At 56.7% G+C, this 13,440-nt stretch overlaps 2 protein-coding genes across 3 annotated transcripts in view; both read right to left on the bottom strand.

Moving 5' to 3' along the window:
* Window positions 1-13,440, bottom strand: part of RABGAP1 (RAB GTPase activating protein 1) — a 37,782-nt gene that overhangs the window by 21,635 nt on the left and 2,707 nt on the right. For both annotated transcript variants that reach the window (XM_063316377.1, XM_063316376.1), the window contains exons 2-12: window positions 12,615-12,852; window positions 12,274-12,478; window positions 11,621-11,795; window positions 11,292-11,449; window positions 10,322-10,432; window positions 9,905-9,971; window positions 9,670-9,772; window positions 9,214-9,383; window positions 7,591-7,765; window positions 7,061-7,154; window positions 6,568-6,718 (exon numbers count right to left, since the gene is read on the bottom strand). In XM_063316377.1, the coding sequence (XP_063172447.1) occupies window positions 6,568-6,718; window positions 7,061-7,154; window positions 7,591-7,765; window positions 9,214-9,383; window positions 9,670-9,772; window positions 9,905-9,971; window positions 10,322-10,432; window positions 11,292-11,449; window positions 11,621-11,795; window positions 12,274-12,478; window positions 12,615-12,852 (1,647 nt within the window). The remainder of the gene's footprint in view (window positions 1-6,567; window positions 6,719-7,060; window positions 7,155-7,590; window positions 7,766-9,213; window positions 9,384-9,669; window positions 9,773-9,904; window positions 9,972-10,321; window positions 10,433-11,291; window positions 11,450-11,620; window positions 11,796-12,273; window positions 12,479-12,614; window positions 12,853-13,440) is intronic.
* On the bottom strand, window positions 40-1,133 carry GPR21 (G protein-coupled receptor 21). Its single transcript, XM_063316045.1, has one exon. The coding sequence runs from the start codon at window positions 1,131-1,133 to the stop codon at window positions 45-47; it is 1,089 nt and encodes a 362-aa protein (XP_063172115.1). The 3' UTR covers window positions 40-44.

A 13,440-nucleotide genomic window follows, 5' to 3' on the forward strand; every position in this document is an offset into this window, starting at 1 on the left:
CCCTTTTTGCAAATCTGGACGTCTCGTAATTTGTGGCCAGCGCGTCAGGCGTGGCACCCGTTGGAAGGCCTTTTGCTCCGGGAGGCGGAGGACTCCTTGGCTGCCCGGTGCCTGGCGCAAGGCGTGCAAAGGGCGCCCGAGAGGTGCTTCAACCCTTTCTGAAAGACACTGTTGGACAAGCTGTAGATAACACAGTTGCAAAAGCTGTTGCTGATGGCCAGCCAGGTGGTCAAGAAGGAGGCCAGGCGGCTGTGGTAGACAGAGGAGCTCTCCAGGAGGAAGTAGATGATGTAGGGCAGCCACAGGATGTAGAAGACGCTGGTGATGCGCAGGAGAACCATGGCATAGCGCTTGTCCGGGCAGGGCTGCGCCTCGGCGGCCTCCCCTTCCTGGGAGCTGAAGCGCACCCGCCGCTCGTTGATCTCCCGGGTATGCTGCTGGCAGATGCGGAAGATGCTAACGTAGGTGAAGCAGACGACGAAGGCGGCTGGCGCGTACAGCATGACCACGACGAACAGGGTGAAGACAGCCCGGGTGTCCCAGGAGTCAGCGCACCACTGGAAGACGTCCCCGTGGTAGCCGGGCTTCCCCCACTCGAAGAAGGCGGGCAGGAAGACGGCGCCCGAGTACAGCCAGAGCAGCAGGATGCAGGCGCGCAGGCGGCAGGGGGTGACCAGGGTGCTGTAGGTGAGGGGCTTGGTGATGGCAAGGTAGCGGTCCAGGCTGATGCAGGCCAGCGAGGCCATGGAGACACTCTTCAGCACCGAGACCACGTAGCCGAAGACCTTGCAGACCAGCGACTCGGGCAGGAAGGCGATGGGGTGGCGCAGCAGGGAGAGCGAGGGCACCAGGCAGCTCACCCCGACCAGCAGGTCAGCGTAGGCCATGGTCTGGATGAAGTAGCTGGTGGTGTGGTGGTTGAGCAGCGGCGCGCAGTGGAAGACAAGGATGACGACCAGGTTGCCCGAGATGATGAGCACGGTCAGGAAGACCACCACGATCGCCTCCAGCAGGCAGACATCCAGGCTCTCCGGGTAGCCGGCGGACAGCAGGCAGAAGGGCCGCCCGCCGCCCCCGCTGCTCCCGTTGCTGGGGCCGGGGCCGGGGCCGCCGCCGTCCAGGGAGGCGTTCATCTCGCAATGGCGCCCGCGGCCCCCTCACGCCGGCGGCTGCCCGGCTGCTGCTGCTGCGGCTGTCATTGCGGCGGCGGCGGCGGCGGCTGCGCGCGCGGCGGCTGCTCCGGGGAAGGCGCGGAGCGGCGCGGCGGGCGCCCGGGCATTGTCCGCAGCGCTCCCGCCTGGCTCGCCGGTGGCGGCCGCCGCCCCCTCCTCCAGCTGCGCCGCCCGGCCGGCTGGTTGGCTGGCTGGCTGGCTGGGTCCGCTGCTGCTGGGGGGTCGGCGGTGCGCCGGCTGCGAGGGGGCGGGCGGGCGCCGGGAGGCGTGCCAGCCGAGCCACGTGGGGGCGGCTCCTCGAAGGCGAGGGAGGAAGAAAGGCGGGGGCGTTTCACAGCATCCCCCTCCCCGGATGCGCCAGGCGCCTCCCCGCCCCCAACACTGCGGGAGAGGGGCCGGCCGGCCGCCCACCCGCTCGCCGGGTCCGATCCGCCGGAGGAGGGATGCTCCTGAGCCGGGCGCCCCCCGCCTACCTGCGGCTCGGAAGACCGAGGCGAGCGCTCGCCGGCCGCCTGCCTGGGGCGTCCGGCAGAGGCCGGCAGCTGCCCGCCGCAGGTCCCGGAGGGGAGGACGGCGCAGCCCAGGGCCGGCTCCCTCCCTCCGCCCGGCGGCCCCGCAGGCTCGGTGGTCGCGCGCCTGCGCCCGGCTCCTCCTCGCGCGCTCGCTCTCCCCCGCGCTGCCAAGCCTGGGTGGCGAGCCGCAGGGTCCCACCGCCCTGCAGAAAGTTCCTCTGGCACGGGGGCGGGGGATCGGCCAATCGCGCCCCCCTCCCCCGCGCACCAGCTCTGCCCAGGCTTGCGGCAGCCCAAGGGCACACTCGTCCTCCAGGTGAAGATGGCCAAGGGTAGGCAGGGGAGAGGGGATGCCAAGCCCCATAGGCATCTGGCCCCCACATCCCCCCTCGCTTGGGCTGCTGGGAGGGGGTCTCATCCCTCCTCCTGCCGCAGTTCAGCAGCCCCCTCAGTGGGAGCACAAGGCCAGAGAGGAATCCCAGCAGCCAACCTGGGGAACGTGCAGCAGCAACTGACACTCTCCCCCCAAAAAACCTCCAACATGCACAAGGGGAGAAGCTGCAAGACGGCCCCGACGACCTCCTCAGCGAAGCAGACGCGCGCCTGTGACCAAGGTCCATCAGGATGACCCTTGCGTGCGTGTGGCCCGTGGGGTTCGACAGACAAGCTGAAATCCGGAGAGGGTCTGCGTGGCCAGCTCCTCATCCCATGGCCCAGCGTGGCTTCACAGAAGTAGAAGTAGAACCCTGCCCTCCTCTCCCGGTGGGAGCATCGGACTGAACGGGGATCCAGGTCTTCAGCCAGCTGGGGGTCCCACTTGGCTCTCCTTTGGCAAAGGAGGTGGCCCTTGAGCATTTCCTGTTCTCGTGGCCCAGTGGAGTCAGCCTGATTTCCAAATCCCTTTGGCCCCAACAGTTAATGTTCCTGTTTGATATTTTGCTGAGACCTTTCATAAGAACAGGCTCCCTGTGGGAAGTGTGCTGAAATCTGGACTTGGAATATTTACAGCGAGAAGAGAGAAGAGAGAATGCCCGTGTTTGAGCAGGACCTGGCTTTAGGGCAGCCTCGGATGGGTTTGCTGGACGTCCTGGGGCCTGCCCCTTTAAGAAGCACAGGTGATAACTTAGCAATTGAAGAAAGGGCTCCTTCCTTCCAGCATTTCCACTCCATCTTGCTCCTTCGGTTACCATAGAAACTGGCTCTCCGTTTCCCCCCCCCTTCAAGACCAGAGCCTTGAAAACTTGGATCTGAAAAAGGGGAAGGCAGCCTGATTTCGCTGCTCTTCTGCAAAGAAATCCTGGTTACTGCTTCTTGAACCAGATGCTGCCGAAGTCTTCCAAGCTGCAACCCTTAATTGAGTCGATTAAACGGCTCAAAAGCTTCATCCGTTTAAATGGTGTTCCCGATCAAGTGGCAGGTTTGCAATTTGAGCAAGCTCTCCTAAAGACTGCACAGGGACAGCATCCTCTCCCCAAAAATATATCCCATCCCCTATCTAGTCTGCTGCGAAGGAGACACGTTTCTAGCTAATGGGACCTACTTCTGGCTTAATATTAGGACCACTGAGGTCCATGCACCTGATCCAGGCACTAACAAATGTGTGTACACTTAGAAGCTCTGCACAATTACTCAGACTAGACTTAAACCCGCTGTCCAGTTAAAAAGATGTATCCCTGGTTTGCCACCCCCATGCTCCCACACTTTTCTTTCATCTCAGAAGGAGCCAGATTATTTAGAAGATGGACAGAGCATTGTGGCTACACACGCTGCAGAGCCCCAATCTTTATGGATAGCCTACAAGACCCCTCAGATCTATCACCTGCCTCTCCTACACAGGTAAGTCCATCCGCCAAAGACCAAGGAAGCAACCACTTGCCAAATTGTTTTCACAGCGATTTGAATCACGGACAGACCAGCACCCCGCATCCACAATGGACGTCAGAAGGCGCCTTTTGGAAGCCCCCAGTCAGCACAGCACGTCCTTCTCTTTCAAAGGTCGGGGGCTCTCATTCCATCCTCGCTCACAATTTGCACAACTGATCAACGGAGATTTCTTTAAGCTGGATGACAGCCCTACAGCAGCCTCCCTCTGGAGGACCCGGGGCCGGGAAGGGAGATCTCCCCACGGCCGTGAGAATGCTGCTGGGCTAGCCTGACATGGTCTTGGGCATGGGTTCTCTTCTTGGGCATGTGAACTGGTCAAATGAAAAGTCAAGAGTCAGGAGGAAAGGCCATGCCAGCCTGAGAATGATTTCACAGCTAGTGCAAGGCCACTTCCAGGATTCCTGCAAGCTCCTGCGTGCCCCACGCCATCAGTCCTGGGAGCAACTGCACAAGAAAATGGCTGGACGAGGCTCTGAGCGAGCAACAGCTGTCAGGGCAGAGGAGCATGTTCACACAAAGGCCCTTCTGTCAAGGAGGAAATGGGGAAGGACAGCCTTTTAAACAAAATGCACCGGTCTCAGTGGAAAAGGAAGGTAAGCCCAGAAGTATTTCCACAGTCAATCTCCCTGTGGCACTGCACTGATTCCTTTCGGAACATCATCGCTCTTGAATATGGTGCTGAAAATCGGCTTGCTCCATCTTCTGGTTTTTTTTGCTCTTGAGCAGCTGCACACGCAACAGAGCCCCTTCAGCTCCAAGACGGAGAAAACTGAGCAGGGTCCGGTTTCCCACCTTCCGGGGCAGTGGAGCAAATGCTCCTGCAGAAGATGCCACCAAGCTGCCCGATACCGTCCGTGAGTCCGGCCCCCGCCACCACACAGGCCTCACCAGGAACAATCCGCTCACTTGCCCATCTGGCAAAGGCCACAAGCGAGCGTTCCCAGGATACCTCGGCCTTGCTGAGCATCAAGCAGACTTGGGAGCCTGAATCCCTGACTCTGCCTCAGCTTTCGAGGCATCCAGACAGGTGTCACTGAAGCAGAGCTAGGAGGAAGCGCATGAGCAGAATTGGAGCATTCAGAAGACGCCCCTTCCAGCCCTTTTGAAAACCCCAGGTCTCACCGTTTGAGGCTAGCCCCCAGAAATTCAGCACTGTTTTCTCAACCCTGCATCCACCCCACCATCCATGGGTTTTTAAAAATTATTAATATTACTATTAAATCAACGCCTCTCAATCAGCACACTCATTTACGCTTTACCTGGTAGGATTTTGGAAAGACCAGGAGGGAGGGAGGGAGTCTACCACAGTTCGAGGGTGGGAGAGGGGAAGAAGAGAGATGATTCCAGGTTGCCACTGAGTTTGGCAGCAGCAATTAATTCGGGGGGATGGGGAAGCACCGGGGTGGGGATCGAAACCGTTCCTGGCTTCGCTGCTGGGCTGCCTGTTGGCTCAGCTCCTGACCCATCCATCCAGAGTGGCCTTTGGGGCGGAGAACGACTCCGAGGGTGGTCCCACCGGGGGGTGACATTATGATCAGACTCAATGGCAACCTCAGAGAGAGAGCAGCCCAGCAGGTTGCGCCATGCCACGCTGCTGAGAAGCCACAACAGGAAGCACCTGGCAGCTGGATCAATAGGGCAAGCCGAGTCCCCAGCAAGAGCCGCTGGGCCCAGCCGTGCAAGCCGAAGCAGCAGGAACTGGGCCTGGCGTGGGGAGCGGGCCGGCCGGCCAAGAACGCGGCGCTCCAGAATTGAGGAAGGAACTGCCTGCTGCAGCACGAACCTCATCAGGTTTATGCATGTCGAGATCTGCAGGCTGCATGAGCAGCGTGAGGACACTAAGCGATTCTTCCTTGCAAATCACCCCCAATGATGCTCAGCCTAGTCAGGGAACCTCCAGTAGCTCAGGCCTTTGTGGAGGTGCGTTTCATCATCCTTTCCTGCAGAAAATCAACTGCAACGGGAGCCCAAATGGGAGAGCTCTCTTCTCCCCACTGCAAATCACAAGAAAAGAGGGATCCTGCACGCCCCTCCTGGTTCCCCGTTGCTCATTTCAGGGGGGCCTTCCGCTGTGATTCCTGGAAGAGCCTTCCAGATGGCTCTAAGGTCTAAGCCCTCAATGGCCACCACCTCCCGCATCTGAGGCTTGGCGTCAGCAAAGCTCTTGGCTGCGGCTCTGGGCTAGAAGCTGGACCCGTTTTTGCACTCTCCCACTGATCACAGATCTTAAGGCCATACGTTTTAGGTAGAATTGTCCTGACATCATTTTTTAACATGTCACTTTACATACACACACAGCTGAATAAACGTATGCAAGAAAAGAAAAGGCAAGGGAATAAACAGGTGAACAGTGACTTTCGACACACACAAGGATGCCAGGGAATCTGCAGGTCCTTTCTTGCAACTGAATCAGTTTCCTGCCAAGTTACTAAGAGATAAACCTGCTTACAGAGGCGAGGAGAGGCAGGTGTCTTCCCTGAACTTGCTACGTGCCCTAAGTCTGAAATATCAGATGGTGGAAGAGCATGCAGGTGCATTGGATTCAACAGCATGTTCAAGTAAAACCACAGAGTGCAATCAGGTCATCCTACAAGCTGGATGTTGCCAAAGGTCCCTGGGAAACTGAGACCGTTTAAGAAGCCTTCCAAGTCGGAGACCGCTTCCCACAGACGGACAGGGAGGGGAAGGGAAAGCAAGCTCCTCGATGAGCGAAGCTGAGACTGTCACTTCAGCCATTAAACAGCACTGATGCTCAGCAGAACCGTCTCCATCGAATTAAAATTCTGCCTTAAAATGCATCCAAAATTGTCCTGCTCTGCAGGGCAGCCGTAGGGGTAGGCCACCTGCTTTTCGGCACAACTGCCCCAGGACCAGTCTCCTTGCTAGGACATCTCCCAGAAGTTTCAGAGGCCCATCATCCAGAGAAGCCAGCCCAAAGCCACTGTCACAGCCATTTATGTCTCCCCCACCCCAGCACGGCCATTCGTAAAGACACCCACCTTTGTGATGAGAATCCGGTACTTCTCCACTAGATGGTCGTTGTTGTGACATCCTGCCAGCAGCTGCCAGACCTCTCCCCTGAGCGCTTCAGGGACACCGCTCCTCACCAGCGCAGACAGGGCTTTGGGCCGCACGCTCAGGTTCAGGTGCCTGGAAGGGAGGGAGCAGACCTCAGCCAGGACTTGGCGGAAGAGCAGCCACACCCTGAGGCGGGAGGGGGCATGTTCCTTCTTGCCTGACGCTGAACAGCAGGTCCCCTTCTAAGGGCAAATCGGAGGCTTCAGGGAAGGGAGGTGGGCTACGGATGGGAGAGGCTGTACAGCAAGGAGGGTCGTGATGGCACTCCCCTTCTGCAGGTGGCAAGGAATAAGGATCGAGCAGCCAACGGGAGCAGCTGTACTGGGATCTTGCCCTGCCCCTGCGAGCCTCCCTTCTCCTGACTGGACAATTCCCTGAACGAGGAACTTGGGATAGAGGAAGCAGGGCGCTTACCACTTGGAGAGGAGGTCTCCCCACGTCTCCAGGATCTTTTCTGCACACTCTTTAGAAACATCTCCTGAGCCGCTCAGAAGAGGCTCATCGTTATCTGCAGAACGGATAGCACAGATCAGAACATGCCACACCGCCCCCCGCCGTGAAGCAGGGGGCCATTCTTCCCACTGGCCCCCTTTCCAGCACGAATCCAAAGGACCTGGCACGCAGGACCCTTCGGGCGTAATGGGTGGCCTCTGATGGAGCTGGGTGGCTCTCAGTGGGACCCGCACTTTTCTCCAATTACAAAGCCGGGCGATGCGCAGAACCTGGCGCATCTGGGGTAGACTGGCACAGGAAGGCCGAGGGGGCCTCGACCGAGACGTCTCGCAGAAAGGGAGGCACAGAGAAAGCGCGTCCCAAGCCCACTGTGGACTGGCTGGCTGGCTCGTGAAGAAAAGTCTGGGCTCGGCTGCAGCCAGCCAGTCGCCAATTCTCAGCCCGCCAGCGAGACCTAGCAGGAGCGAGTCGCCCTTCCAGCCCTGCCTTACCCTCCTCTTCGTCATCCTCGGGGGGGGACGGGATCATAGAGCCTTGGGACCCTGACTGTGGAAGGCGGAGTGCCGGGCTGGCGGTGGTCTTCCTCCTCTCCCTGTCGGATTCGCTCTCCAGACACACGACTTCGTAGAGGGTGTCCGTGCTGCTCTTTCGGTCCTTTTGCTTGATCTGGGCGACATGGTGCACATTTGCGTCTGGTCAGCAGCTTAGCAGAAATGCCCTAGAAACCTACTGGCCAGAGTTTCTCAACCTTGGCAACCTTTAAAACGTGTGGACTTCGACTCCCAGAATTCCCCAGCCAGCATGGAGTTGAAGTCCATACGTCTTAAAGTTGCCGAGGTTGAGAAACACTGCTATATGCTATAAATTCCCTTTATAGCAGGAGTGGGCCCCCTTTTTCGTGTTTTTTTTTTTTTGGTCAAAGCCAAAGTCGGTATGGAGGAGATCTCCCCTCCATCCAACGTGCCAGTATTGGGGGCAGAAAGTCTGACCACTTGAAACGGGGCAAAGGGTGGCAAACTGCCTACTCCTGGGGGTGTGTTTTTCCATCGGAGAAAGAGTTTGAGTGCTGGTTCACCAAACAAAACAAAACCTGGTGTTTCTAACAGATATGGCCTACATCTGAAACCTGCATTTCCCTACAGCCAAAGGACAACTTTGCATGGAAGTGGAGTGCTCAGGACCAAGGTTTGTTCTGCTTTCCAGAAGCTGGATGCGTAACAGCAGGAGAGAAGAACGTATCAGGAAATGTGGCTGCAGAACCCCAACGGGCAAATTCAAATTCCAAAGATGGACCAGCCCGCACAGATCTCTCTCCTTATATCCCACACTCACCTTGCAGGGCCAGAGGAGAAACCAGTGGACCCAGGCTTGATGTTCACCAGAATCCCAACACCGTTAGCCGCTTGAAAAAGGAAACCTGCCCTTGCGAAATCTGCCTTCCCTCCAAAATGCCTGTCTCGCTTGGAGGTGTGAACATGCCCCTCTCCACGAGGGCACAAACCACCAGCAGCTGATCCAAAGGAGATCAGGATTTAAAAGCATCATCTTCCCAAGCCCTCATTGGGCATAAAAAGGGAATGGATGGTCCAATTGAAAAAAAAAACCAGACACTTTATCCCAGGTTCCAATCTATTGTACACCAGGCCAGAGACGCACCCTTCTTCCGTAACTCGTTATCAGCCGTCGAGCCAGGGTTCCTCAACCAGGGTTCCGTGTCACCCTAGGGTTCCGCGAGAGGTCCCTAGGGGTTCCCTGGGAGATCACAACTTATTTTAAAAATGATTTCAAATTTGGGCCGCTCTGCATTAAGGAGGTCAGTTTCATTCTTTATTTTTAGTTTAAGAACACTCTTAACGCATCTAGACAGGCCTACCCACGAAACGGATATAATCATTTTGTCACTTCTGGGCTATCTTTGAGCCTGGAGGTGCAGGGGTTCCCCGAGGCCTGGAAAATATTTCGAGGGCTCCTCCAGGGTCAAAGGGTCGAGAGAGGCTGTGTTCAGGGTTTAGCTGAGGCTGCCTGGCCAACCCTTGGGCCTGAGCAACAGGCCCCTTGGCGAAGCCGCAGCTCGGCAAAGAGGGGCGTGCGGAGCCCTTGCTCAGAAGTCTCACCTGCTTCAGCTTCAGGAAGAAGTTTTCCGTGGAGCTCCTCTTGCTAAAAGGCCAGTACAGCCGCTCGTTAGGGGGACACACCCGGACTTTGGTCTCCAAGAGGAAGCGGACGGGCTCCTGCACCTCCGTGATCACCAAATCCACAGCGGTGGTCAGGAAGAGCACCTTGTCTGCAGGGGAAGAGGCGAGCACGACAAAATGACCGGAGAGGGGGCTGTGGCTGGACGCAGCGCAGGGGAGACCCCGTCCCCAGCGGCATCTTCTGGCCGGGTAGGAAAACGCCTAAATCCAACCCAGAATCATCCCACAGGGCCGGGGGGGCGGGGTGGATCCCTGGCCTGGGTAAGCCAGGTTCGGTGCTCCACCAAGGCGATCTGGAGGACAAGGGGATTTGGGGATATGTTTCGCCTCTGCCGGGGGGACCAGAGTGCCACTGCTGTCGGGCGACCCACAAACCTTTTGGCGTCTCCTCGTTCACTATTTGGAAGTGCGGAGACTTCGTGTTCCAGCTCCCGGTGATGACGTAAGATTTCCCGTCGGAGCTTTTGCCCATCGACTCCTAAAAGCAGAAGCGAGGGCACAATGGATCCCAGCGCATTTCCTGCTGGGGCGTCCCAGAAAATGTGGCAGGGAGCGGGGGGCGTTTTTGGAGAATACCGATGGCGGGGCGATTAACGGGAGCGCTCTTTACCAGATCCAGCAAATGCATGTCTCCGCTCTGCACGTCCTTCCCTGGACTGAGGAGAAGGCCGAAACATCTGCAATCATCAAGGAAAAGATTGCCGAACCGGTTCCACACCTGGCAGGCTCCTCCTGGGCCGTGGTCAAGCCCAGAATAAGTGAAGCCAGCCCACCCACGCTTTGAGGCTCTGCCCCAAAGACAAGTCCTCACTTTTTAGCCTGCCCCAGCCCCACCCTGAGGACCTGATTCGGAATAGGGCCTGAGGATTCCCAAGGCGGCTCCCCAAAAAATGCAATTCCCAGGGGAGTTTGAAGGAAGTAACAAAATATTTAGCACCAAAGGGGGCAAAGAGGAACAAGGAGATACTTCCCCCGCCTGGCCAGGCCTTAAGAGCCAGGTGACAAGTCCCGACAGGTGCCGCATTACCTCTCGATGGCCAGTTCCTTGTTGGTGGTCTGCTGAACATAGATGACAATCTTCTTGTCAACTCCTTGCCGCAACTTGAAGCACTGCCGGTCTTTGTCTTTTGGAACGGCGCTGGGGTGGGAAGGAAAAGCTGGAAGACGGGTCTGCTCAGGGGCTGCCCTCGATCTACTCAGTTCACAGCCTCCCAAAAGCTGGGATGCCCCACATTACTCCCAGCAACGGCTCCTCCTTGTTACCCAAATAATTTTTAAAAAGGGACACCCGTTTAATTTGACAAGTTGTTAAATCGCCATCTGTTTAGCTTCCACTGGTCTGTTACAATGAGGCTGAACAGCAGGTGGCACCTCAGCTCAGAGAAAAGGAAAACGAGACGGGCTGGTTGATCAAACCACCTTCCAGAACCCAGCATCTCCAAACGGCAATCCCGGACTGGGGAACAGTGAAAGAAAACACGGCAAGATTCCCCCCCGCACCACAATTTTCTGATCTAGGGCAGTTAAAAGCAGCAAGGAAAAGAATTAGTTTCTTTTACCAAAAAGAACTTTTACCAGGAATGGAGAACCAGCCATCTCCATGCTGGGCTTATTAAAATCCCTTCAGGCTTCTTAACCACAAGCCCCTTTGCTGGGTAGATCCAGAGCCGGGTTCCACGGCTGGGCCCTGCAGGACAATCTATGTTTCTTTCACCAGCTCAGGCCGTATGAAACGGACTGATCAGACCAAACTTGAGAGAGTAAGCTAGGGAGCTTTAGTTTTCAAGAAGATGCTTTCAAGTAACAGCCAGCAGCAATGAGAATTCAATTCCTTCCTACCAAGATTGACAAGCCGATAAATGTTTTGCAAGGAGAATACTAAAAGCACGGTCAGAAATAGCTGCACGTTAAACCCTTCAACCTAATTCTGGACGATAAGCTTGTCCACGGCCCTGTAAAAGCAGAAGCCCCACTCAACGGTCCCAGGGAGCTGATACCTGAAATAGCCTTTCCCGTCATCCTCCTTTATTTCCAGAGAGACCGAAAAAGTGAAGATGTCGCTGTCCGGCGTCTCTGGAGTGGCAGGAGCCGCGAGCAGGGCTTGTTTGGCAGAACGGCGGAAAGCTGTGGCAAAACTGTACAGGATCCGGCTCACCTGAGGGCCAGAGAAGGAAAGAGAGTGAAGACAGAGAAAGTGGAAGTCCACGCAGTCCAACTTCATGGCCCGTCTCAGGGAAGACAGGCCTACTCAGCCGGCAACAGCGGCACGGAGCCGCTCCCCGCCCCGGGGCCACAGGCCTCCCGCCGCTCAACCAACCGAACTTACGGCCTCCTGGATTTCACATCGGAAGACGTGAATTCGGAAGAGCTCAGAGTTGTAATGGCTTTCGGTGAAAGCAAAACAGTCGCTTTCCGGAGTCCCATCATGCCCTCGCACGCAGAACAGGATCTTGTAAATGGGATAGCTGGCTATTTCGGTGTTGGCGGGGGGCTCCAGCAGCCTGTGGGATGAAAACCAAAGTGTGGGGTAAGGTCAGCGAGACAGCGGCCAGCTTTGCAAATCCTGCAACCTTTCCTACCACCTCAGGCCTCTTTGATCGGCAAATCAGTTCATTTCGTCAATCGCGAGTCTTAAGCTACGGAGGCGCCCCAGTTAGCCTGGTGAAACACTAAAATGAGCAATTGCATGTCATATCTACACGTGCAAAGGAGGTGGGTGGCTGCAAGCATGTTCTTTTGACTCTTGCAACAGGGAATCCCTCCCTAAAATCGCATTTACGTGCGGTCCCAGCTTAGAAAGGGAGGACTGGTTGCCTTCCTCGGCCCTTTCCTCCTAAAGACAGCACAACTTCTGGGTTCTCTAAAGACTGCTTGTTCTGACATAGCAAAGTCCTCCCGTACAGGCAGCGAGGGGAGGGCCAGGCAGGGACGTGAGGCGCTGCCAATGGTAAAGCCCCAAGTCCTGGAGAGGGCGGGTACCTCACAGTGCCCTCGGATACGTTTGGCACCGAGAGCGTCACGTCCACGGAAATCTGGCCCTGGCTCCGCAGGATGGCCATCATCCGCAAGGCTTCCACCTCACTCCGGGGGGCGTTGACTGAGGCGCAGCCCAGGTAGGTGAGTTTGCTGAAGACCACGCTGTCCTCCTCGGCCACCGGGGTGAAAGGGCTGGACTCCTCGGAATCTGCCAGACCAAAAAAATAGGCGTCAGCAGAGAACTGGGTGAAAAGAAGCACACTGGACGAAGACTGTTAAATCTGAGTGACTGAATGAAGGGTGGGTCCAAAGATCCCGCTCGTCGGCCTTGCACATCAGCTCACCTCCCTGGGCTGGCTTCACCGGGAGCCTCATTTCTGGCTTGGAGGGCCCTGTCACGGACGCAGGGTTAACGGTTGAGGAGGCAGAGGCCTCGAGGAGGACCGGCTCGTCCCCCTCTCCATCCTGGGCGGCACTCTCTTCCTCCCCCTCCCGGTCATTGGACTGGTCTTCCATGGGGGGATCCATTAGGACATCCTCGAGCTCTTTCTGCAACTGCTGCTCACTCCCATTTCCTATGATCTGTGGAAAGAAGCAGCCTTGGCTGAAAGCAAGATCCCCATCTGCACGCAACCATGAATGGAAGAACTTTGCCGCCGAATCTGCTTCACAGGGTGACGGGAAGGGTAAGGAGTAATTTACGTGGGCAAAACCATCACAAGGCCAGCCACTGCCTTCATGCCGCTGAAGCTGTCTAATGTCTTCCGTGCCCTTGGCAGACTCTACGGCAGTGTTTCTCAGCCGTGAAGACGGGTGGAATTCTGGAAGTTTGTTTATTTATTTATTTATTATTCAAATTTCTGTCACCACCCGTCTCCCCCCAGTGAGGGGGACTCTGCGCGGTTTACAGTAAAATTATCCCTTTGAAACCTCAACATATAAAATCATCCAAAATACTAAAATAATAAATAAATATAAAATCCAAGTGGGAGAATTGACATTCGGTAGGGAGAACTCTACGCCACCAGCCACCCCCAGGAAGAGCTGTTTCCCTTCCCACCCCAGGCGAGGCAGCAGAGCCAGGTCTTCAAACCCTTCCGGAAGGTCAGGAGCGAAGGGGCCGGCCTGCAGAATGTTCCACAGGGCGGGGGCCACTGCAGAGAAGACCCG

The sequence above is a fragment of the Candoia aspera genome, chromosome 16, assembly GCF_035149785.1.
Source record: "Candoia aspera isolate rCanAsp1 chromosome 16, rCanAsp1.hap2, whole genome shotgun sequence".
Taxonomy (NCBI): domain Eukaryota; kingdom Metazoa; phylum Chordata; class Lepidosauria; order Squamata; family Boidae; genus Candoia; species Candoia aspera.